General features: G+C 29.5%; 1 protein-coding gene across 1 annotated transcript; it reads left to right on the forward strand.

Annotated features, from left to right (window-relative positions):
• Positions 1-1,021: 1,021 nt before the first annotated feature.
• On the forward strand, positions 1,022-27,525 carry nmdyn-D7 (nucleoside diphosphate kinase homolog 7). Its single transcript, XM_076492020.1, has 12 exons — positions 1,022-1,159; positions 7,670-7,783; positions 8,312-8,475; positions 11,817-11,963; positions 12,185-12,288; positions 14,332-14,372; positions 18,854-18,959; positions 21,108-21,172; positions 24,104-24,172; positions 24,595-24,705; positions 25,531-25,638; positions 27,273-27,525. The coding sequence occupies exons 1-12, from the start codon at positions 1,157-1,159 to the stop codon at positions 27,315-27,317; spliced, it is 1,077 nt and encodes a 358-aa protein (XP_076348135.1). The 5' UTR covers positions 1,022-1,156; the 3' UTR covers positions 27,318-27,525.
• The last annotated feature ends 443 nt before the right edge of the window (positions 27,526-27,968 follow it).

The raw sequence follows: 27,968 nt of genomic DNA on the forward strand, positions 1-27,968 counted from the left end.
AAACAAACAAAAATGATTTGCTGAATTCTGGGGGTAAATATAAAGAAGAAAGTTCGAAAAGTGAAAACAGTACAAGCATATAAAACCCGTAGTTTTTGACAGAAGATTCAGGATAATCATGTAATTTTAGTCATGTTCAAAAATGGATACCAAGAATTGTTCCAGAAATGACTTCTTCAGTTTCATAAATAGTGTGTCAGAAGATAGTATATTGGTGTACCATCATATAAATACAAGGAGATATGAAAGGTCAGACAGATCAGCAATGGAAGCGCTTGACCTTTCAGCGGAAGATACATCTGTACCAGCACATCCAAATCCTGTTGTATTATCGAAAACACCAGATGGTGTTTCGTATCATTCTAGACAACATCAAAACACATTGAGGTATAATCAATTGTGCCAGGCACTTCATCACCTGTGCATAGTCCTTTGCAAAAGGGGACATGAGGCATTTTGAACAAAACAAAATACCATCAACATATTTGAAATATTATGAATAGTTACGGGATCTATTTTTCTGATGGACATGAATGTATCCCTAGATCTCTATAGAAAGAGAATATAGCTCATCCTGATTTCTACTAAGCAAAGAACTTTAAGGAAAATAGGGGTGTTATAGATGTATTTTATATTATAAATGATCATCTAGATAGTAGTACACAGCTTAAGAGTGTGCGTGTGTTTTTCTTTTAGCAAAGCCACATTGGGCTCTATGCTGAGTCCACCAAGGGAAATCGAACCCCTGATTATGAGAATGTGTACTTGTAGAGTTGTGTTTTTAGCAAGTGAACGAAGCAAATGTCTTTCCTGCTTAGCTGTGTGTTCGCAATAAAAGTTAATTCTAACAAAAGAATAACTGTTTGGATTAATTTGCCATAGTATGATATATATATATTTAAATGTCAATAACTACTCTCTTTTTTTCTTATTACCCTGAAAAAATAAAGGAGACCTCGAAACAATTTACTTTATCTTTAATCACAAACTGTTTTATAAAATAAATGATCAAAACATTGGTGTATTTAGCTCAGTGAAAAAACACCAAGTTTTAAAAATAATTTAGCCGTTTGGTGGGGAAATGAAGATTGGTCTCAAATTTGAATGTGTGTTTTCCGAGTAGAATTGGAATTTCTAAATTTATAAAATTGAAGACATGGTAGGTCAACCTGTATTTTAGTGTGTAAATATAATTTAATTTATCTGTGAATAATGCGTATAAATTCGAAATGCTTTGGTTACTATCCATAGAACTTTGCTATGTGGATTTGTATGAAACTTTAGAAAACATTATACACAAACGTTAAACATAATCAGTAGAATTAGAAAAATTAAGTACAGTGTTTTTAATGTTATAAATATAATTTACATTTTTTTAAACCATAAATATAACAAACTGTATGACTCATAAAATCAGACTTGTACTGTTAAAGCTATATGACCTGTGTCAGAATCTCTAAAACTTGTTAGTATGTGAGTTTAAAAACATTTAGCCTACCTAATACCATTTGATCAATGAGGGTCGACTTCTCATACATAAAAATAGAAAGTGACCTTACTACCTAATAATTTTGTTTGCATTTTTATACTTTACTACAATTCAAGATGAGGATTCTTTTGAGGTTTTTGTTTAAATTGGTGAAGAGTGATGAACAACTTCACACAAAGAATATGTTTTTATGATATTTAGAGGCTTATGATGTTTAACTCTTGTAGATCAAAACATTATTAAAATATATTTCTGTTTCAAAGCTGTTTTTTACTTGTTATAAACTTAAACATAGTCTTATCTTTTGAATTTGTTTATATAAGAACATTTTAGAATAATTTAACAACAAACCACTTCATGAAATTAAGCCATTTCCTAAGCATTTCACTAATGAAAACAAGTCTGTTTTTAAATTTCTAAAACATTAACCAATAACCCAGATATTCAACTTTACCATTCAACTGAGTAATCTGTAAGAAGGCAATGAAAATCCTTGTACAATTAAGATCCTTTAGTTCCATTGCACATCAGAAGAAAGATTAGAACTTAAATCTGTCCTTATAGATTTAATGACAATCCAGGAAATACTTGTGGGATTCATGCCTTTTTTCACATAATACTCAATGAAGCCTCAAGTTAACTTTAATATTCAGAACTAAAAAACATAGGTGCATGTATATTTAGCTGAGTATAACATAGTTTTCTTCCTGTCTTAAACATCAGTATCTTCTACGTCACGAGTGGATTAAATTTGTCATTTTTTTATTTTTGAGTACTTTAGTTAAACTTACATATCAGGTTTTAACCGATGTTCTTCACATTCAGATAAGCCAACAAATCTCTTTCTCTCTCTTAGTACTAGAGCCACAATCATATAATTGTTTCACACTAACTTAGACAAGGTTTTTTTAGTGCAATTATCATAATATTTGTAGTGAGAGGTTTTATATATATAAAGTTTTATACAGATTATATAAGAAATGCATGCAGTAAATTTTAAAAGCCAGATTAAAATAACTGAAAAACACTGAAATAGGCTAAAGCTCAAGTCAAAAATAGTAAAGTTTAAAATGATCATTATGGAAGCTGCAAAGACTGAAGGGGAAGTAATGGTAAGGATGGTAAGGATCTTCATTGAGTAAGTAAGAAAACAGTATAGGTTTTGACGTACCATATATATGTATATTCCTGTTAAGTTTGCAGAATCAGAGGTAGCAGTTAGTAAATTGAGAAGGAAAGATGTCAATTATTTTTTAGGACTATGTAAAAAAAAATATGTAATAGGTAAATATAACTGAAAGCAGTATTTGAAGAATTGTCAAGCTAGGAAGAATGGAAGATGAGCAACCTCTCCTAATTACATTTAAATAGGAACTAAGAAGGGAGAGCTTTTGCAAAATTTCTGCAAATGGAGAGAGACTTCAAAACCTCTAAACAATGTCAATATAGTTTAAAGATGGTTTGAATGGGTAGTGAAAGAAACTATTATAAATGTACAACATTTATAAACATTCATCTTCTAAAAATGGGTTTGTTATCATTTTACCTCAAAATCTCCCAGAAATACAAAGAATGGTTAAAGAAACTTTACAGCAGAAGTCCAGAAGAAAGTGATGATCAGTGAGAAGTACTCATATGTAAGGTTAGGGGTCAGTTGGAGCTGGTTTATAAAGAAAATACTAAACATTGATCTATCAAAAATAGAAATTCTCATTCAAAGATATGTAGTCTGTATACAATTGCTGATATTTTCACAAATGAAATGCTAAATCAGAAAACAGTACTTATAGATTGTGCACCACTTACTGTAACAGTGAAAGTAATACTGAAGAATTAAACATTTCCACCAGAGAAAGCAGAAATCAAAATTTCTGTAGATTATTGTCTTTCCTGAAAACATTCCCAACACTGAAATAGGTGTTATTGTACATGTACACAAATCATTAATAGTAAAAAATAAATTTGTGTGAAGTGAATCTTGTCTCTCAAGTTGTTTATAGGATGTATTTACTAAAGTTACATAGGTAACAGTAAGAACAGTTTGAAGTTATAAGACTTAAACCTTTCAGAATTAAACAGGGATAGTAATCATCTGTACTTGATTTCATAAATAGAGCTAGACAGTTAATCATTATAAATGATTGCCTATGAGCATTTATTACAGTTAAGTGTCAAACAAAACAATCAGTCAGTTAAAATTATTATAAAATCAATTAATGCTATGAATATAATCAGATAATCAAAATTACTGTCTTACTAATATTGGTTTTGATTATTCTAACTTTTGAATTAATTGAAATGTTGCCAATATGATTTCTCATCATTTCCATTAATTGAAGGCTGTTCAGCTTTAGTGATTTGAGAATAGGCATAAATAATGTTGATATCAAATTTTATTTTACAAATAGGATGTTCTATGCTAAATTGTTAGAAATTAACCACACTGTCATTCCCATTTCAAAGTGTGACCTTATGTAAAGAATAAAAATGTAAATTTACCACACTGTTGTTGAGTGGTTAGAAACAGAGTGTAGGAAAAATATGAAGAAATTAACTAAAAAATTGAAGTATATAAGATATATTTCAGATTATGAAATAAAGTTAGGTTACAGTAAGTAAAAAACAAAGATAAAAAAGTAGTCAAAAGTTCCAAGAACAATCCAGAGAAATTTTAGTTTTTCAACAAGAACTAAAACTTGTTTGTTTAGCAGACTTAAAAATCCTTGGAACAGATAAGTTAACTGAAGTGATCAAGAAAACTTTAAGATCTAGCAACATATTTCTTCACTGAAGAACTGAACAACAATCTGGATGAATACTTAAAACAATATGTAACAATTGAGGAAGTAATAAATAATACTATCCAATTGAAGGCAAGTAAAATCATTGGACTGAATAATATTCATCCACATCTTCTTAAAGCACTGGTAATTAAATATATTATTAGCCATTGCATATAATACTATCACGAAAACCAGTACAATTTCAGGTAAATGGAAACGTGCTATATTAACAGCAATATTTTAAAAAAGGGGAGAACTAAACCAAAAAACTGTAGAGCTGTTAACCTGATATGGATGTCCTGCAGAATAACTGAATCACTTATATGCAGTTAAATAATGAAACATATAAAGAAATATAAATTAAACAAGGAAGTTGGATTTTTAGATGGTTGATCTACAATTTCTCAGTTAGTATGAATCAGAATTTTGGATGAAGGTGGCTTCATCAACTGTGTGTGTATATATTTATATATATATATATGATGAAAGAGTTTGACAATGTTCCAATAGATATCTGATGGTTAAAATTTAAAGATAATGGTATCTAAGGGCTTATTCTAAAGTAGACTCACACAATTCTATCTGGAAGTGTTCATGTTCCTGTCAGTTTCAAAACAGTTGGCATGTATAAAATTCCAAGAAATGACTTTTTTACTTATATTTCAGGAACCTAATTCAAGTTATTTTCTAAATTTCATATGAAATTTTGATTATAAGGATTATTAGTTATTTCTGACTTTTAGGAGTCAGTAATAAATACCAAGAGCAAGAATAATACAGTGAAGGACAAGGAGGTCATCCTCACCCAGCTCCAAAAATATTTGTAACCAAGTTTTTTAATTTTGTACAAATTATGCATTTTTAAATATATACTGAATACATACACTGATATTTCATTTGCAATATGATGTTTACAGTTCCATGAATAACCAATTGAGCAGTTTTTTCTGTGCAATAGAAAAATATGTAAGGCTAATGGGCACTCAGTGTTAGGCTATTTTGTGATAAAACCATGTGTGGAGTGATTCACATGTGCAAATGAATTTTCATGTGTGAAGCACATGACTGTTTAATGCCATGTGTTGTAATGGTGAAATCACAAATATGTTACCAAAATTTGCGTTATATCAGTAGAGTTATTAGTTTTATCAAAACTATGGAAAAAAAAGGAACAGCTTTTCATCAGGTGAAGTGCATGTATGTTCTCTATCAAACTGTGCTCTAAAGTAACTGACCCAGCCTAAATAGACTTTAATGAAAAAGAGAAAAACACAATTTTGGATGCATCTGTGATAACCAGAAGTGTAACAACATTTGTATATATGTTTGACTTGTTTTAATACATGTGTATATTATTTTAAAACAAGTAGATTGTGTGCTGTTTGCTTATTGTTGAAATCTATTGTGAACAAGTTATAAACACTTAGTGCAAAGAATGGGGCCCCATACATGTAAAAACCTAACATTCTCATCCTCTTTGTACAGTTTTGTTTCTAGTAATATCTGATTTCCTGTAACTGTGCAATGTTTCAATTAAGTTTTATTGCCTTTGGTTGACATCTGTTTGCTTCATGAACAATCACAATGAACTAAATAATTATTATTGTGCTGCTCGAGACATGTTTGTGGATAACATATTTCAACTTTGCTCATGAATATCTAAAATTGTTACATGACATGACAGCATATGATCTTTCACGTGTAATTAGATTTGTATATATGTATTTGTGTTATCTTGTAGTTACAAATGTCAAATGAGAAGGACTGAAGTATTTACCTTTTCAGAATTCTTATTTGCCAATACATTGTAACAAATATTTTAATTTTATACTAAAGTTAATTGAAATGTTAATATCATAATTCTTAAACTACAGTTTTTATTAAAATGTTCATTCTTTACCTCCCTTAAATTTACAGCATGCCTAAGGCAACCATTCCAAGGGCAACCTCCTTGTTTAAAATATAAAACTTTTCACTAAAGGTTATTTCTTTACTACCAAAACTTATATATATCTCCCCTAGCCATTTGTTTTTCCCATAGAGCACAAAGAAATAATGCATCAACACCATCAGTTCCCTCAATAACCACAACCATCTGAATAGAATCCTCTCAAATGCTTCTTTTTCAGGAGAACAAAGCCTTAGAGATCTTGATCTATATATATGTTGTGATAACATTTATATACCAGGCATCATCCTAGCAAACATCCTTTGATCTCTTTCCAATAATTCATTGCCTTCAAAATAAGGAGCACAAATTTTAATAAAGCACTTCAAAATATAGCCTAACTGGTAAATTATACAATTAAATTATAACTTCTTTAGACTTGTATTCAGTATTTCTGTAGATGTAATGCTGTGCCACTAATAACAGCACACTTCTTGGATGGGTTAAGAGACTGATCAACTGATACACCATAATCATTTTCTTCCATAATACTGTTAAGATTATTCTCTTTAAAATTACACTATTAATTGAAAGTCATCTACCATTTATTCATCCTACCTCACCAACTAATTCAAATCTTTTTTTAAAGCAGCAGTATCTAAAATCATAATATTATTAGGAATTTTAATTTTTTGACTAGTAGTTCACTGTGCTGTTTGTTTAAGTAAAAAAGAGCTAAACTCTTAACACTGATCCCTAAGGTACATCAGTTGTGACATTAATTCAATTTGACTGAACTCTGTGACATGATCTGTTGGTTAGGGCACTAGGCTTGCAATCTGCAGATTGTAGGATCAAATATCTACACCAGACAAGATTGTCCTTTTAGCTTGTATTATAAAGTGATAGTCAATCTCATTATTTGTTGAAAGAAAGTAGTCCCAGAACTGGTGTCATAGTAGTCTATCAGTTCAAAATTAGAGAAGGCTAGCAAAGATAGTTCTCAAATGAAAAAATTATTTAAACATTTTATATGTTGGGTGTTGTGTCGTGGTGACTGATGCCTGATATTACTTTTGTCAAAACCCTGTAATTCACTTCTAATAAATAAAATACCTCTAGTCTTGGAGATGCTAGTATGTTCAAAGGTTTCCTTCAGAAGAAAAAGCTATCAACATAAACAATGATACCTAGGAATGTATGCATACATCAGAATAATGTTTTATTATTGCTCAGCCATTTAACAAAGGCTTAGAAAATATAGGAATGAATATATTTTTAATTGTCCACATTAATAAAAAAAATATTCAAACTATTCTCAGAGACAATTTTTACTAAGAAAACTACAATACATAATTGTCTGCTGATAGTTAATTTGAAGTATAAAACATTTTTCACAATTTTATTTTGTATAAGTTGGTCTATTAGTAATAAATATAAAAAAAGCTACTTTAAATAAGATTTTCACTTAAATATAAAAAAATAGTATATATTGACCAAAAGTTATAGTTTTCAGGTGATGAACAGAAATACTGCTTTCTTGCTGAGTGGTTTGATCCAGTAACATCTTACTTAAAAAGATTCCGTCTTGTAGTTTTTCCAAAGGATGAAAGTGTTGAAATGGTAATGTTTTTTGTTTTTTTTTACAGATAATATTCTATTGAATGTCCTAAGAACTAGCCTTTGAGTTAATGTTGACAATTTATTCATAAGTGAACTTCATATTTAATGATAATTGCTAATCATATAATTTTAAAGTTGTATCTACACTTGGATACTTGAAGTAAAGGAATTTTTCTTATTCTTTTGGATTGAGTTTTCAAACAGTATTATATTGATGTTATTTTACTTTATTCTTGTTTATTGCCTCTTATTCTGGTTAAATTCTTTAGATAAGGACTGCATTCTTTTTGTTTTCAAATAAAATAACATGACTATATCAAATAAAATACTAATAGTGTAAAAATAAAGTTTTTATATTACTTTTGTCTTTATTTTATATATAGAACTTGTCCTGTGTACTTTAATTGCCTTTTGTCAGTTTTCTTCAAAGTGAAGACAAGAATATTTTGAGAACTAAGCAATAATGAACCACAACTAACATAAACCTTATTTAACATTTTGTTTGTTACATTTTCTTTTTAATACCAGTATGATATAGAAAAACGTCGCATATTTTTAAAAAGAACCAAGTGTAGTAACATAAATCCAGAAAATTGGTGTGTTGGCAGTTCTGTCAATATTTTATCTCGTCACTTAAAACTGATTAACTATGGAGACAGCCCAACCAGACAGAAGTTTCAGACTACAGAAAGGTAAGCAGAAATTTTTAAAAGATTGCAAGATATATTTTTATGAGTGCTTTTCTTACTTTTTTGGAGTAGATTTTATGGTTTTAGATAAAATGTATCTTATTTTGAATAAATTAGTTTTACCAGTTTGATATAAAATGTAACCTTGTTAAGAGTGAAAAGAAAAGAACATTTTTGGAACAATGAAAGATAAAATCTGGATCAGATATTTTAGCTGATTAGTTTTGTTAACATTAACACAGTCACCATTATAAGCATGAGTAACTATAGTGTTAGCTAATCACTAGCTCTAATGATTATAACAGTATTACCAAAACTATACAGCTGAAATCTGTATTAAATATTTTAGCTTTCATTGCTCCAACAAATATAATTTTGGTTTTTACTTTTAATATAGTTGAGCAATGTGATTGGGAAGAAACTGTTTAAATAAGCTTGTTTGAAAAACACAAATTGTGCAATATTGTTGAATTTTGGTGTTATGTTTATATTTATATATCTAAGATTTACATCTCTTATTTAAACTTACTGCATGTGTTCTAATTAAGATATTCATTTGGCATTTGTGTTATGTTTAGTGTTAATAAACTTAACAGTTTAAAAACAATGATTATTTTATACACAATTGTAAAAATGAGGCCATTATGCAGTTCAAAATTACAATGAAATACAGGTAATTAACTGTACAGAATAACAATTAGTAAAAAACCTGACAAAACAGGAAAACAATTTCATACACTACATGTTTTGACGTATATCATTGCATTGTCCTCAGAAATGTAATGTTTTGCAAAAACAATATTTTTACCATTACAAGATCACCAGTTCATACTTGAAAGAAATGTTGTTATTAGATGGCATGAAATTCTTTATCATGTAAGTTGGTGATCTGGTAGTTGTATAAATGTTATTATTATAATTATTTTCACTAATTTTTATCCTGTACAGTAAATTATTTGTATTTATTACAATTTTGAGACTGAAAATGGTTTTATGTTTAGAAATATGTATAAAATAATCATTGTTTTAAAAAATTGAGTTTCTTAACATTAAGACATTCATTGTTTGAGCCCCTTAACTCTACAGTGTTTTTCAGTGCATTATAGACTTAATGTGTGAGTTAAAAATACTTTATGGTGTTTTATATGTGGTAACTTCTTCAAAAAACAATTCTTTGAAACATCAATTCATAAACATTATGTGTTCTCTACATGATCAGCACTACACATTTTCACATACCACACTGGTTGTACAATGCTCATTTCATTTTAATTCCTGTAAGAGCAGAAACATGGAAATAATGTCACAATGTAGGTCAAGTGGTAACTAATAATGTCAACTGTAGATCTTGTAGGACAGCTAAACAAGTGATAAGATGATCCATTCAAGGTGTATTTTTTTTTATGTAGGGGGTCATAATAAGACACTTTGATATGTTGGTGAAAATCACAGTTTTTACTATAAGTAGAAATGAAAATTGTTTTGATGCAGGCTTTCTCAAAGTGTTTCTGTTTCTCCCCCACAACAAAGTCTAGACTTTGAATTTTTAGATTTCCTACCATTCTGAAACATTGCATGTCTTATAATAGTTATTGGGTATTTGAGATGCAGAAATACCACCATACACAGTATGAAAGTATAGTTTCTTGCTTCAATAGCTGATGTTTCTGAATGCCCCCAGTAATATTCCAACATTTACCTAGAAAACTGCATGCCAAAATGACTGCCAAATGTTTTGTTTGTTTGATATGTTAGTCTCTACCATAACTGCTGAGGAATGTGGAATAATCTAAAATATCCAGAAAAGTGTGTTTGAAAGTGCCATTGACTGATCATTAGATACTGTATAGAAACAGTCCTGTAAAGTGGTTGTACTCAGTGCATTTTATGTGTATTATATATATATCAAGAAAGGTATTAGTGTTATAATTTTATTGCAAAGTAGTTTTCCAAAAATTTTAAATTTCGTTGGACATTAAAAAGGCACATTTAAGTTAAAGTTCAATGGATATATATTTGTTGAAGACAAACAAGTGAGGGTAAATGCTTATTGGAAATGTGAGCAATATGAAAAAACATGTAAAGGTCTTGTGACAACAGTTGGGTATAACAGTAGTTGAGAATTCTGTGAGCACAGCCATTCTGTAATTGCTACTAGTATTAAAGCTAAGAATGTAATGCACAGAATATGAAATGATTCATAAAATACATGTGATGCACAGTATCATATTGTCTCATATCTATCTTTTGGACACAGCCAAGCAATGGTAGTTAAGTTGCTATCCGTAGACATCATAACAAGAACTATTCATAATTTACACAGAAAACAAAATTCTCAGAGGAAGAAACTTAGGAGGGGTTAGTACCTGAAATCCCATGCCTATGTTAACAGATTTTAAACTTGCAATGGTAAACAAAATTAATATTGAATTTCTGCAATCAGTTAATTGTGGGTGCTTTTTCTATATTTGTTAGTGTATTTATTTTAAAATTAGTCAAAATGATCTCAGGCAAATCTATGACACAGATGCAGACTTTGCTTTAAGAATTCACATGAGAATTCTTCAGACCAAATTGCAGAGGTTTTGATGAAAACATTTTACATCTGAAACTCTCAACCTATGATACTTGGATTGGTTCTTATTGAAGGTAATGACACTTATCCATTTGTATTTGAGCTTGAGATATGGAACTGTTATGAAGGCATGCAGCAGGACTTATCAGAAACTAAAATTCTACATAAAGATGGCATCATGGCTTTTTGCAACAAGTTTCTGCAAATCATCCAAATATATGAAAGTTCCTTTCTATGATAAAGAAGGAACAAAGTCAGAATGAGCTGTGTTCTGAGTAACTTTTGAGTGACTTGGAACATTTTATTAGTTGTCAGTACATTTAAATGAACAAATAATGTGTGTTGTATTGAACATAAATGATTGATTATTACATTGTGAAAATAAATAAATAATATTGGTGTTTTTAAATATTTTTTAAAGTCTGATAAAAATGTCTTTTGTAATATAATGATGCAATAATATTCTATATTTTGACTGAATATCTCATTTGTTATGTATGTTTTACGTAAAAAATGAGATATGAAATAAGAGTGGAGAATATTATATCAGTCCCACTTCAAAAGATGAACAAAAGGTAATTTGAATTTTTTCAAATTTCTCTGAAACTTGGACCTTTGTTTAAATGTTATTTAAAGAATTGTTTTTCAAAGAATTTTGTGTAAACTATAATTTCTTGGTAATTTTTCTTATTTCTGAAAAAAACACTAAGTGCTTTTTTTTTAAAGTTAAAGGTGTTTAGGAATTTATATTTTTTAAAATTATTTACAGCATGTTAGTTGTCATCAAGAGTGCTGGTTTTTCCAAACTTGGATTACATATTGATACATTCCTGAAAAATGATCTTCAGATCATAAAAGCAAAAATGATGTCAGTTAGTCCTGAAAAAGCAGCCATTTTTTGCAATAGTCATGAAAAGTAAGTTATTTTGTTTTTATCTTGCTCTACAAAATTTGTTATAATAAGTATAGACTGATAATTCTAATTGTTAGCACAAATTACCTGAGAAAAATTTTAGAATTTCCTTTTATGTTTTTACCTTTAAAACTCTCAAGTAATTGACATTTATTAAGTTTTGTTTCTTAAAAGTAATATTGGTCCAATATATATATATATATTTTGTTTTTACCAAACTTTAGCTGTACTGTGGAAGATATGTGTAATGGAAATGTTCTAGTTATACAAATAAGAGGTGAAGGTGCAGTTAATAGGTGGCAAAATGTAATTAAAAATTACCCAGAAGGTAAGTATTGTTTTAAATGTTATTTTTCTATCTGTTATAGTTTAACATTTAAAATAAAAAGGACTGTTCACTTGTACGCAATAGAATACAAGTCTGTGTAGAATAATTATACTGAATAAACTTTCTAGTCTTTTACATTATTATGTATAGTATCAGTATTTTATAATGATTGTTTTTTTTTAGAATCTGCATTATGTGAACAGTACAAGAGCATTGGGTAAATCTGCAAGTTGGTGATACATCAGGAGATTAACTGTGTTCATGGTGCTAAGAAAAAAGCATAGAGATCCAGGGGCTATGTAGGTCCCTGGAGGCAGGAAGATTTTAAAATGCTCTAAAATCAAATGTGGGGCGTTTTTTAAAGACTAAAAAAATTATTCAAATTTTACCTCTATGTGGTTTTAAATTGTTCAAGAAAATAATACAGGTCAAAACTAAAGGGACAAAATGTTTTAGAAAAAAGAACAAATATAAGTTATATTGTTAATGATTAAGACTTTGCTTTTTAACAAAACATTGTGGTCCAGCATGGTCAGGTGGTTAGGGAGCTTGACTCATAATCTGAGAGTCATGAGTTCAAATCCCTGTCATACCAAACATGCTTGCTCTTTCAGCCATAGAGACATTATAATATGACAATCAATCCCACTATTTATTGATAAAAGAGTAGCCCAGGAATTGGCAGTGGGTGATGATGACTAGCTGTCTTCCCTCTTGTCTTACACTACTGAATTAGGGACAGCTAGTGCAGATAACCTTCGTGTAGCTTTGTGTGAAATTCAAAAACAAACTACACATTGAAGAAATATTTAAAAAACCAAAAAGAACTAAATTTCTCTTTACCTTGTCTTACAAAATTTATTTACTGAGTCACTGCCTTAGGAAGAAAACATTTAGGAGTGATAAGAAGTTTCCTCATTGTTCAGAAATTTATTTAGATTTCTGCCTCAGCCAATAATGGTTTGGAGAAACACATACCTGATTACTAGTATAAAGAGAACTTTTGCAATTGCAGTTTGTTAATTTAGGAAGTGAAAATATGCTAATAAAGCTTTCAAGTATAGTACAATTTTTGGGAATATTCACAAAAAACTTTGTATTACATGACTCAGAGCTTTTTAAAGTGATACTCTATCCATGAAAGTGATATTTTTATTGTCACCCATATTTGTGAATGAATTAACAAGTTTATTAACTCTTTTCCTATAGAACACGTACTACACTTCAGAGACTCAAAGTACTCAAACGTCTTATTTATTCTGCTTTCTAATGTTTGGATCAGTCTTTTATTCTTAAAGAAAAATGTTGATTTCTTATTGTAGTAAATTAGAGATTTGCAAATTCATTTTAAAATAGACTTGAATGACTGAAAGGTTTGCTGTTACTTATGATAGTATGAAGTGTTCTTTACTTGGACATATCTACTTAGTTTCATTAGTAAACTCATCAGTTAAATTTTGGTTGTGATACTAAAAGTTAACAGTAACTAAATTTCTTCACCATATCAATTTTTTTAAGTACTGATGAAATGAAAGTTAATGTTAGGGTTATTGCTGAATAATGTCAGTAGTGTTTAAGTTTTATCTGCTCTTAAAAATAACTGAATTGTTTTATTGTTCCATTATTTACTTCTGTTTTTCTGGACTTCACATATGATTATCCACAATTTTTTTGAGCAGTTTACTTCTTGCCAAAGATTTGCCATACATGAACTTAATTCTATATTCTACTTTAAATAGTTTGAAAAATATATAGTAGAATACTAGAACATGTTACAGTGATATCAAATCTTAATGAGTGATATTACATGTGATATGTAATTTGGTTACTATTGTAACTATAGCAAGTTTTTGACTTCAATTATTTCCCATGTGCTCCTACTGCTAAGAAGAAGTTTGTTAACATGCTTATCCTCAGATTAGTATTTTGTATAGGTTTAAGTTTTAGTTTTCCTATAATAATATACAAGTGCACTTGAATGCTAGCTCATCTCCATTTATATCAGATAATCTAATCAATTTTCTTTCATTCTGTTTTCCTTAGAGCTACAGAATGCTTGCTATGGATCACATTATTCCTCAGTGGTCAGTAAGTTAAAGCTGAGAGTTAAATATTTGCCTTTTTTGTGTTGTCACTCTGTCTGTCCTTCTCCCTTTCTCTCTCTCTTCATATTTTGCTTGTCTGTGATTGTTGTCTAAACATTTATATTGCAAATTACTATGGTTACCTATCTAGGGGAAGAGTTTGAGTTTGGAAATGCATTGTACAAGGGCCAAAGAGAGACTGCTGTTTGGGCTTAATTATATATTATTTAAGTTAGACTGTACCTCTATCCTTCTAAAGTTCGATACTTATATTCTGTCAATGGTTATTTGATAAATATGTGATGGAATGGATTTGTTTCATGTTGAAAAGGGGGCTGTCATTACTTAGAAGCTAAAAATCAGTATTATTAACTTAGTAATGTCTTTGTTTAATTAATACCTATATGTATTAAAATACTGATAGATAACAGAGTCCTTAAAGTGAATCTACTAAACATTAATATTCTTGTTATCGAAAGTGCTGTCTGTAAAATAACTATTCAGATACTATTATCAATCAAATTGTCCAATCTATATTTAACTGAAAACTAACTAGGATGAATTTTTCAAGTTATGAGTCAAAATCATAGTATTTTTACAAGAACATGCACCTTACTCAAATTATAGTGGGCTATTTCTGTTTAATGATGTCTGAATGAAGTAAAAGGAAGTATAACACATTAAACAAGTAATTGTGTTTGTAAAACAAGAATTGACTTGTAGCTTTAAAAGAAAGTATTGTTTAATCTTGCTGATAAGGTGTTTAATAAACAGAATATTTTCTCCAACTCTTAACATTTTCTGTACCCAACTGATTATGCAATGTCCTTAAACTGAATGCTTTTGTTCCATTTGTCTGTTCTCAAAATTAGTACATCAAGTCTCTTGCAATAAAAATGTCATTGTAACTGCATTAATAAAAACAACAACATTCAGAAGAGATTCTTCTACTTAACCCTTTCACTGCGGGCTCGGTATATTATACATAAGTTTGTTTACACGTTTGCACACATTAAGTATGTGCACTATAACTTTTGATACAGCATCTATTTTGTGTACAAAAAATCATATTTTTTAATGAAATTTTTTTTCTGAAGATTTGTTTGTGAAAATAGTCTTTTTGGTTACTAGTCTGAGTACAAAGTGATTTCATGCTGTGATTAAAAAACCTGTTCTTTCTCTCAAAAATCTCAGATATTATTTACATAATCTCTAGAACCTTCTAAATACAGTTGAAATGTGTGCTTTCAGTAAGACTTTATATTTTATTTTCTATACTCTAACTGTGTAGGGTCTATCACTTGACCAACCTTGTAACCACTATAAAAATGTTAGGAAATAAATATAAATTATGTTTTTTGTACTAGAATCACTACATATTATAACATGAAAATACAAGTGTTATGTCTTAAGTGGCTTAAGTCTTATTTACATTCGTATTAATTATTTTCTATTATATTGACCTTCCAATCATACCTATCTAACAAGTGCAAGTTGTGTAATGTTAGATACGTATTAATTATTTTCTATTATATTGACCTTCCAATCATACCTATCTAACAAGTGCAAGTTGTGTAATGTTAGATACGTATTAATTATTTTCTATTATATTGACCTTCCAATCATACCTATCTAACAAGTGCAAGTTGTGTAATGTTAGATACGTATTAATTATTTTCTATTATATTGACCTTCCAATCATACCTATCTAACATTACACAACTTGCACTGATACAGTGCACTCGTATTACATATTCAGTGATATAAAACTCACCTTTAGTCTTCCCAGTCTTTGCTGTGTTTCATTGGACTAGTATTTGTAGTATATAGACACATTTCAATTATTATACATTATATGTATATATTTATAGATTATTACTATCTAGAAATAAGTTATGTTTTTTTTTAAAATATAGAACAATAAATCAATAAAGCAAACAATTATCTTTTCTCACTACTACGTTTGTACTCGGTTGGTGCTGGACATAGTTTGCTAAGCCTTTTAAAACTTTGCATGTGGAGGATATCAAACAAAATTTGTTTAGGTTATATATGTATACAGTTGAATAATCAAAAAGTCATAAAAATTACACTGATACCATAGAATTCCACTATAATTTATTAAACTTAGTTACTAAGATTTATTTAAGTTTTAAAAAATATGAAATCTTGAGTAGATTAAAGACACAATCTACTTCCTTGAAGACTTAAATCTGCCTCCTTCCCTAGTACGGATTTACAATGCTAAAATCAGGGGTTTGATTTCCCTTGGTGGGCTCAGCAGATAGCCGATGTGGCTTTGCTGTAAGGAAATACACACAAAACTTGAATCAAAAGAATATGATAGCTTTTTTAAAGATTAAAATTGCTAAGTAAACCACTCTGGGGACATTTTAAGCTGTTGATTGTTATATGTTAAATAAGTGTATATAAGGGATTGTTTTCAAAAATAGAAGGAGATGAATGTGTTTAATTCAGTACAAAGCCATATCTCAGCAAAATACATACAATGTTCTTACTTTATATTCTAGTTTGGTCATATAAGTAATTGGAATTTTTAATTTGTACAAAACTATATACTTAGTATTTTAACATCACAAATACCTCCCCACTAGTACAGTGGTAAGTCTGCGGATTTACAATGCTAAAATCAGGGGTTTGGTTCCCCTCGGTGGGTTCAGCAGATAGCCTGATGTGGCTTTGCTAAAAAAGAAAACACACCAAAAAAAACCATCTCAAACATCAAATTTTAAACTGCTACATTCAACATACCATGTGACTCACTAAAACCTATATTTAGATGTGTTCTTTTAATAGTGACTTTTAAATTAAGAAATAAATTATATATAATATCAAAGTTTGAATTATAATCTGCAATTTGATTCCAAAGTTAATTACGTAAATTCATAAAATAGTAGTTTATTAAAATTTGATGACCCGTGACCCGTAGAGAAAGGGTTAAAGATGATTTTACGTTTGTTTTTAAGATAAAATATTTTTACATATATGTTATTTTATATAGTAACAACATTTAAAATGAAAATCATTTGTGTGATAAACATGAATTCTGGGTTATCACATGCTTTAACCAGTTTTATATTATCACTAACAAAACTGGCTTAATAAAGCATTTACATTTCACATCATAATATTTTGTATGTATTAATCTAGTTGTGTAGATGTAATTTTGTTCAATGAGGATCTTAAAGTCATTGACAGATTTTCTCTCTAATGGATAAATTAGAGATATCTAACACATGATATGTAATTAGTTTAATATTGTAACTCTTGCAAGTTTTTTAATTCATCAGTTATTCTCCATGTACTTCTACTGCAAAGAAGTTTGTTAACATGCTTATCCTCAGATTAATATTTTGTATATGTTTAAGTTTTAGTTATTCTATAATAATACAAAAGTGCACTTAAATGCTGACTAATCTCCATCTAAATCAAGTAATACTTAATTAGAAACCTGATTTTGAGTGTCTTATGTGGATAAGTCCACTTAATATATATAACATACAAAAGGAAAATATTGATATTCCTTATCTGAGACTGACACTGCTAACCTCAACTGTTAAAATTACTGACTAGTTTTTATAATGTTTGTTACCATTGGGTAGAGCTGGATGATTAGTAGTATTTTCTGATTAATTAATCAATAATCCCATTACTCATATATGTTTGATAAATCAGTTATTACAGTTTTAATGTAATTATGGTACATACAAGACAAAAAAAAGGAATGGTGTTGCCTGCCAGTTTCATTCTGTCTTATCAGCAGATAGCTTGAAGTAAACAAAGTAACTTATAGCATTAAAACCTGGTAGAGAACTAATCTTTCATTATACAGCTTAATGAACAAACATTTATAAATTTTTGTGTTATTATTGGTGAGTAAAGAACAGCAGATAAAACCAAACAAACATAATAACATTACCTTCTTTGTTTGATTAATTTTATAACAGTTGATTAATTGAATAACTGAAAATTGTAACAATCAGAGTCACTAAATTTGAGTTGTCAAGTTAATCATAATTTTAGTTAATTGAGTAGCCTACCTGATACTAACCATTGTAATCACCAAGTTCAGTCATGGGACCAACAAATTGTATGATATCAACTAATTTCATTCTTTTTTTCTTTTATGTAGCAATGCACAGTGCAAAGAATTAAAGAATTGAGTGAAATCACTCGTTTTAAGTGTAAAATACAAAGGGATCCTGGGACTAATCACATAATTGTTATTATTTTTGTGTACATTTTTTGTGAAACATTTTACTAAGGATCCAGTAACCTCAATGAATGGACTAAGAAGCAGTTATGGTGCATAACTATTTTTGGAAAATGTTTACAAAATCATATACTATATTAGTATATGTAGAGCTAAAATTATTTAATGTGAACTTGACTAGTTTGAACTATTTGTTATTATAACTGGAGATCAAGTATTTTTTTTAATTATTAATCTAAACCTGCAGGAGCTAGAACTGTTCTTCCCCAGTACAGAAAAAGCTCATCACTGTTCTACTGCCACCTTTAAAGACTGCACATGTTGTATTATCAAACCTCATGCTATACAGGAAGGTAAAGTTTTGTCCTCTAAAGTAATATATCTAATAATGTTTTATTTTTCTGCTCATCTCTTTCAGATTATGCTCCTAAACTATTCCATAAGTTTGTATGACTATTAAGGTATCTTACTGTCTGGTGTGAGTTTGTAAATATAATTGATAAATTGCATGATGTAAGGCTTGACTTGTGTCATATATTAATTACAATTAGCATTTGCATAACTAGTTTGGCAGAAGTTGTTTAATACAGTGAAATTTGTGAAATTGTACTTTTGTGTAAATGGTTGATTCAGATTTTTGATCTGTTCATTTTAGTGAGAGGGGTCAATATTTTTGTTAGTTTATAAATGATATAACTTAATTGGACCAAACTAGGTAGACAAGACTAAAACCCATTGAGTTGATTTAATGTTAAACATGTTAATGCCAAATTTCTGTAAAAAAATGTTAGTATTTTCTAAACTTTGAAATATCTAATACTTTAATTTAAGTAGGCACAAAATGTTATATGTTAGGTAGTATGGTTTATTATATTATCAAAGCTTATGTTCTTTCAGCCTAGAATTAGACCCATGGAAAAAAACAACTTAATACCACTTAAATATTTTAATACAAGCCTTAACAAACCCCGAGTGCCGTATCACCATGATGGGCAAAAGGTTTATTGTGACAGCTAGTATTTTCTCCCATTTTTTTCATGTGCTAAATAGAACTCGAATTTAGAATAATAGTGGACTCTTGGAAGTCTAGAACTATTTTTGCATTCTTTGAGTCCTAAATCAAACTTTGTTTATAAAATATTAATATCCCATTGAGCACTTCTTTATGACACACTACTAATTTCTTTCTGTTTTGCTTTTCTTATTTCTCTAAATTCAACTAAGACTCAGACAGAACCAAAGGCAGTTAGTTCATCAATACTATCAAGTGGTTGTTGATATCATTTGATCATTAGCATGCACTCATTGCTGTGAAAGTAAATAAGTGTACACTTATACCTTGCTTATCTGCTCTAGTCTAGAGAAAGCATAAAGTCATGGATAATAGAAACAGCAGGTAATCAAGATATCAGTGTATCTCACTAGTTAGCTCATTGTTTAATTTAAATATACTTAAGTTCCTTGTTTTAAATTATAATCTTTTGGCTATAATTTAATCATATCATTATGAAAAATAAAAAATGTCATAATCATGATGATAAAATTCAAGTGTTTGTTGCACTTTATTTCTCAGGATGCCTTACACGAGCCTAATTCCACTTTTTCTGCTATAATACTTACTATTTTCAGTGTCTCTTGTCACTTTAGTTGAATCTAATTGGTAACATATGTATAAATAATTCCCAAATCTCAGCACTTTTTTGCTATAGACATGGAAGTGCATTTGCACCTTATCAAAACTTCTGGAAAATAAGTAAAACATTAGTGCAAATCTATGCTTGAGAATTATTACAAAAAAGCTTTTGTTAAAACAGACTGAAGATACCAGTCATCTGTAAGGAAGAGGACAATACATAACCTGGCAACACTCCAACACAACCTGAACATGCATTTGTGGTTGAAAGGCCCCTGCTGTGCAGAATAGAACAACAATCAACAACTGAAGTTGATTGAAATCTTTAAGAAATCTTAATGTGTATTTTGTGTGCTTTTGTGTAATATGATTTTAATCACTAATCAATTAAAGTTAACTGAACTACAGATATTTTGTATTTCTCTTTTAACAACTAAAAATAAAAGAGGCAAGACTAAGCTCGAACTGGCTAACTTACAATTTGAATGCATGCCAAATCCTGCATATAAAAACCTTGAATATCATGCAACACCTAAACTTTTGCAACCAAAATTAATTCCTGAGTGACAATTTCTCCAAAAATTATAAATTATTGTCTAGAATCATAATGGCACTATTAGTTTGTGAAAATTTATGGAAAACAAAAAAAAAAAATCTATAGGTAATCAAGAATCACAGATAACAGAGATAATCAAGACATTAATGTAGCCTTCTCAGTGCAAACAGTAGTGAAGTTAGGGTAGACATACCAGGCTTCTGAGTTTTTTTTGGCTAGCTCCTAGATCTGAAAATATTTGCCAAGGTCTGTTTTAATAGAATTGAAAAATTTAAAGTAATAACTAATGATGAAGCATGTTTTCTTTCTTAGGGAAAGCAGGACATATTATTCAAAGCATTATTGATAGTGGTTTTACAATATCAGCTTTAGAAATGGTAGGTGTGTTTAATTTTTCTTGTTTATTAAACTTCACATCACCAGCTTGTTGGTGGATTTTTCATATTGCACTGTATTGATTTATTGTATGTTCTTATTGTTGTTAAAACACTGAACCAAAAGAACTGGCCCAAAATATTGAGTGAAAATCATTCAGTTTCTATGTAAGATATATATATATAAAAAAGTCGAACAGTGGTTAGTAGGAGTATGTGCAGTGCTTAAGAGTATTTTTCATGTGACTAATGTTATTGATAATACTGTAACTAATGTAGTAAAGGACATGCAAGCAATTTAATGCATAAGTGGTTTAGAAAAGCATATTAAAATTTTGATAGGGTCCACATCCACTAGTATTTCTGGAGTTAAGAAATTAATTTCCAATACTTCTATTAGTTGGACAATTATTAGTAAATATTCATCTGTAACATGAGGTTACATGAAATTTTTCACTATTGTATGCCTTTTCATCATTAGCATTACTAGAGTTTATTTATATTTATTATTTCAACTTTAAGATGGTTCATTACCAGAAGAGAGAAAAAGGAAAACTGTAATCTCGGAAGTTAAAATTGAACAAAGATGCCATCTGATATCTTGTATAATCTATGTTATGTTAAATCTAAACTACTAACATACCAAAATATGGCTATAAATGATACAGAAAGGAAATTAGGGTTATATTTAGTAAAAAAAATAGGGGTTATTTTACTTGTATACTGACCTCCATTATGCAGAAAAAAAACATTAAACTTTTCAACTATTAAATTTAATAGCTTAGAAAATACTTTAGTTGTTACATTATACTGAATGTCAACTGTGTGTTATAGCTAATTATAATAACACATTGCAAATGGGTTGTGAGTATATTTGTATTTCACACAGAGCATCTTTTTGTACCTTTATTACAAAAATCAAGTTTGAAAGTACTTGGATGCATTTTGTTTACTCTTAACTCCACTATCATTTTTATTATTTATGTGAAACTTGCTGAGTGTGTACATGAAGATACCTAGTAAATTTCTAAGGTGTGGTATCTTGTATAACATGGAGTGGAACCATACAGAACTAGCATGTGCATCACATTTTATGCCTTTTCTCATTGGCAGTATATGTGCTGCAGGTTCCAAAATTTTTTCTTTCCTGTAGTTGAAATAAACACGGGACTATGCTGCTTCATGTCACCAGACAGTCTTCCTGGTTATGTGGGGTTCTACTTGTACCTTCAGATGATGGACTGGGTTCATTCTTCTCTAGTTCCATGACCTTCTTTCTCTTTGTCAGTAATCCATTCTCTTGCCACAGAGAGGAGGAAATGCATATATTTTATTTTTTCTGTTGATTAAGAGCTTTGTAGATTATGTAGGGATTAAAAAGGATGCAATTTTTCAGATAAAGTACTACCTTTTTGTCAATTTTACTGTTTTTCTGAGAATGGTGTATAAGATGTACTGATTTGCACAACCAACACCTTTCATGTAGGCACTGTATTGGAGAACACACACAGGTTCGTTTTTATTTCTTCTCCAGTTATTATATTTTTCTTTCTTTTGGTAGAAACAGATGAGTCATGGATGGCTGAAACCATTCTCATTTCTCTCTTGTCTTTCTGTATGAAAATGAGAACATCACCTTTTCTATAGAAATCTGTTTCATATTTGTTTTTTTATTGAAACTTCAGGCTTGAGAGCAACCCTCTACCCTTGAGAGCATGTTTGGTGTGATGGGGTTTCTAATGGAAGTACTATTGTAATAATTGTCATGGTATAGATGATGCCACAGACCAAGATTAAGAGCAAAAACTAAAAGAATAATTTCCTCCAATTTTTCCCCCTTCCCAGTATAAATCTTCATGTTGCAAATATAAGCTGTGTCACTCTCACATGGCATTCACACCAGCAGGCCACATTTTGCAACTTTATCAGGGTTGTATGTTTGGAATTTTAGATATCATCTCCATGGAATCATGCCTTCATCCAATGACAACTGTTCCTTTGTTTGTAAATTGTCTTGAATTTATTGTGGAAATAATCCAGCACTTGTTGAATTCTGAAGAGTCTGCCTGTAGACTCATCCATTTTGTGATTATCATCAAATTGCCAAAAATGTCCAATTTTGTTCAAATCTGTTTTGGTTCATTGTGAAAATACTGGATTAATCAAAAAAGGATCTGCTGACCAATAATTTTTCCAGTTATATTTCCTTGTCCATCCTATTGGTAGAATAAGGCCTAGGAATTTCCTCATGTCTGTAGGTGTAACCTGAGACTATTTAAATCCTTTAGATGGCATCTTGTTTCTCTGCAGTTTGATTATGATAGATATGTATTTCCTGATCAGAACATTTCAAACAAGTCATCATCAAACATTAGGCTTTCAGCTTCATATGGAGTTATAGTGACCCTGGAATTTCTCAAACATTTCCAGGTTTGCTGGAATACATGTTTTTGACCAGTTATCATTATCACAATTGACAGGAACATTTATAAAATAATCATCGCTTTCTGATTCGGAATCAGTTGAGAATACAAATTTATGTATATTTATAGGTCTAACAACATCACTGTTGCTAGAGTCACTGTGAGAATAATCCACAAACACATCACATCAGAATCTTCACCTTCAGTTGGAAGATCTGACAAATTATCGTCAAATAGTTCACTAATTATCTCATCTTAATCAACACATTACATTTTCTGTGAGGAGCAATTTATAAAGAAATGGGTATTGTAAGCAAAAATCAGAAAAATAATAAATTCTGAGAATAAAATAAAATGTGTCTTATTTCTTTGATACTCAACATTTTAACAAAACACGAGAAATTCATGACACATCCACAAAGGGTGAAGAATCTTGAAACAAGAATGAGTGTTGATTGAGTAATTTTTTTACTATCAATTCATTCTCTTTTTTTTTTTTTTTTTTTTACAGTTTAATTTGAGTAAGAAAGGTGCTCAAGAATTCTATGAAGTTTATGCAGGTGTGTTGGCTGAATATTTGGTGAGTTAGTTAAGATTTAAACACAAATACACTTACAGGTTCATGCCATTGTGTTACTTTTATCAAACTTATAGACATTTACTATCCCTAAATTTTCCAAGTAACATATGGCAGTATTTGATGTTTGAATTTAAATATATGTATTTTTATCTATCACTCATACAAGTGTGTACTGTAATGATAGTACCATAATATACATCTGTTTCATTAAGAAATAATAAAAAAGTAATAGCATAAATACATTACAAAAAAAATGGCCATCACAAGCTCTCTGCAACTTTAGTGCTTTGGGAAGAAATCATTTGTATAATAGTATTGAAAGAAGTGCAATTTGTGTATACATATGTATATAATTATGATATTAATATTTTGTAAAGGAAATTCTTAATGTTTTCTTTTTACTGGCATGATTTTCCGATTAGGACATGGTCTCTCAACTGATTTCTGGTCCATGTATTGTTATGGAAATCATTAGCAAACATGGTCCAGACACTCCAAAACTGTTTTGGGAACTAGTAGGTCCACATGATCCAGTAAGTTTACTTTTCTTTTTTATGCTAAATTTCATACTGATAAGAAACTTTTCTAAATCACTTATTCATGGCAGAATGTTATGGATTGGGCTGTGGCATAATAGTTAAGTCTGTGGATTGAAGGTTTTAAGACATGAAGCTGCAGAACACAAGTAGGTGAAGGTGCACTGTAGAAAAGAACAGTTAGTCCCATTTCTTGGGACAAGAAGCTGGAGAAAATCCATGTGGCAGTGGATGTTACTTGTCTGCTATCTTCTTGGACAGTAATTTAAAATACTTGAATTCATGTTATGTCTTTATCTTTCTTGGACATTCATAACATATTCATGAACCATGAGAAGATATATATGCATGTATATATAAAATAATTTACACATGCTTACACTGTAAAGGTTTTAAATGAATAAGCACATATTTCCATAAATACTCTATCTGATATTAATTTTTAGTATTAAAATGCTCCTAATAAAACATATAACAATGGCATCTGGTGCAGGTATTGATCTCTGAGGTATCAGTGAATGTGTTAAACTTTGTGATACAAATGTGTATCTAATATGTTGAATCTGTTTATTTTCATTGTTTTTTATATTGTAATGTCAAGTTATAAGTTATTTTAATGAAGTAATTAATTCCTTGCTGTAAATAATACTTCTACCTTGAAGGATTTACTCCATGTGATTGTAAGTACAATCTTCATCCTGTAGTAATACATGATTTGTTTTACTTCTACAACAGACATAAACATTTGTTATCAATTATGTAAATGTGCTTGAACAAGCCCATAAATTTATAAATATTTAGGATATTTCTGTATTTTTGCAGGAACTTGCTCGTCTACTTCGTCCTCACACATTGCGAGCCAAGTTTGGAACTGACAGAGTGAAAAATGCTTTACATTGTACAGATTTACCAGAAGATGGAATATTGGAGGTGAATTTTTTAAAATGAAATTATTATTTTTTGCTCCAATTCTAACAGAAAAACCTCATAAAACACTTTGAATGAGTTATTTGTATTTCTTAGCATTTTAACGTTTCAAATATTACATCTGTAAATATCCATTTGGTAAAAACTTTCTAGTCTTCATGTAAGTTTGTGACTAACTGTCATTATCAAATTAATTCTAGAAGGTATGGTCATTGAAGGCAATTTATATAACTAATTTGTTAAATAAGCAAAAATGGTAAAAATTACCTAGATTTAACTGAGTTGCTGGTTGTTTGATTTGTTTTCAGTTAAATAGAATTTAGTTCTACAAATACCAGTTTTGTTCATATTGTTATAACTTAGAAAATTCAACAGTCAAAACTAATGCTTACAAAATACTTTGTGAAGACAGAGTATGGACCAAGGACATAGTTAGGGCATCTAGAAATTTCTTCCCAGGCATAGTAGAAATATTCATATTAGGCATGTTAATAACTTACAGAACTAGAAGAACAGTTAACTATTAGTAGTTTCAATATACATTATTAACGTATATGACTCATAAATTCATTCAAACATATCACACCTAGTGTATTAAAAGGATAAAAACCATGTAACTTAAGCACTTTCAAAAGGTGAACCTTACAGTGAAAAAGATAGGCCAATCTTTTGAATATGCTTGGGTTATAGGGTTTTATATTAAGACTTTTTGGACCTGTGTGTTTCTGACACCCAGTATATTAACATTGGAAACATGACATTAATCCTGTAAATAGGGTAAATAATCTTTGTCTGATAATTTGTTATATCTTACTATTCAACTTTTGTCAAGTTTACAATGTCCTTTACTTGAGAACAAATATTTAATAATAAGGAAGTGAATTTTTTGTTACATCCTTTTGATGATCTGGTGGGTGAAAAATCCATCTCATCAGCACTGCTAGTTATCATTTCATTAGTATTTTATGAAAAGCATACAAAGAACAGTTTCTTTGAATATGTAACACTAGTAGATGTACTTGTATTATGCATTGTGTGAGACTCATGAGTTAATATAAATGATTTGTTAACTTTCATAAACTTCTCAATGTCTTTCAAACACATTTGCTAATTCCTCAAGTAACTGATAAGATATGAAAATGAAATACAATTTTAGAGTTGATATTTTGCCAGTTATAAATATAAATAGCTTATGTTTTTGCCCTAATTATTCCAATAATGATTTGGAGGTACACAGACTATATATGTATACCCCCTGTAAATAAAGAGGCTAGAGAAATCCATTAGTACTTCCTAGTGGCAATTCCCACTGACTGCTCTATATTTAGCAAGCATTGAAGTTATGAAATCTATGTATTTTAAAAGAAAATACATTTCTCTTGACACATCCCATATTAATCTGTTTGATTAAACCATATGAGAGATCCAAGTGCAAAAATCTAGGAGGACAAAAACTTGTCTCAAGTTATAGTAGAACTAGTTTTTTATAGCAATAACGTTTTCAGCATAATAAGAATTTATTTTTATGTATAGGAAAAAACAGCTTTTACAGTTATCACTGATTTATATTTACTACAAATAAAGTGGTCTGGTGTGTTTATGATGTCAGCTAATTGAAGTTTTCTCTACTCTTATAGGTTGAATATTTCTTCAGAGTTCTTGTTGATCAAGAGAAAAGCTAGCTAATATTTGTCTTTTATGGCTATGCTAAAGAATGTCCATTTTTTATTACTTAGAACAGTTACATAAAAAGCTTCATACCCCATAACTTTTCTCAATGCAGAATAAAGATATTCCTCAAAATATTTTTTTAGTTAAAAAGCAGCTCTGTATTGTGTTAAAGTATTTCTTTGTATTACACTTGTCTATATAAACATATTATGCATAAAATTATTATTTCCCTATTATTTTCAGTATTTTATGCAGATTGAAGTAATCTGTAATGATCATAAATCCTGACACCTGTTTTTTCTTCACTTTCATTTATAATTTATATAAAAAGACATTTATATATCTCAAAGTAAAATGAGGATGGAATATCACCAGCGTGCTAACTGATGGTAGCAAAATGTACTTATTTTTGAAAGGTTTCTAAAGCTGAGACCTATAAAAATCAGCATGCCTAATTTGGCAAAATTATGCACTTTTGAAATAGTAATGTGTAACTTCTAATTGCTGAATGTTATTTCAGATGTTTCTGCTATATGAGTATGTCAGAATAGATAGCAAGAGCTTTGAATTGTAGTGTTTTTTAAGCATGTTTGTTTTCATAAGAAATACTTGAAAGTGGCAGAAAGGAAAAGTAACATATAGATCCCTGTAGTTTTGACTTG

Source organism: Tachypleus tridentatus, chromosome 1, assembly GCF_004210375.1.
Source record: "Tachypleus tridentatus isolate NWPU-2018 chromosome 1, ASM421037v1, whole genome shotgun sequence".
Taxonomy (NCBI): domain Eukaryota; kingdom Metazoa; phylum Arthropoda; class Merostomata; order Xiphosura; family Limulidae; genus Tachypleus; species Tachypleus tridentatus.

What these genes read in the sequence shown, in the direction of transcription:
- nmdyn-D7 (XM_076492020.1), top strand. An exon ending in AGGATGAAAGTGTTGAAATG is followed by an intron (nt 7,784 to 8,311) that starts GTAATGTTTTTT and finishes TTTTAATACCAG; the next exon opens with TATGATATAGAAAAACGTCG. An exon ending in ACCTCATGCTATACAGGAAG is followed by an intron (nt 18,960 to 21,107) that starts GTAAAGTTTTGT and finishes TTTCTTTCTTAG; the next exon opens with GGAAAGCAGGACATATTATT.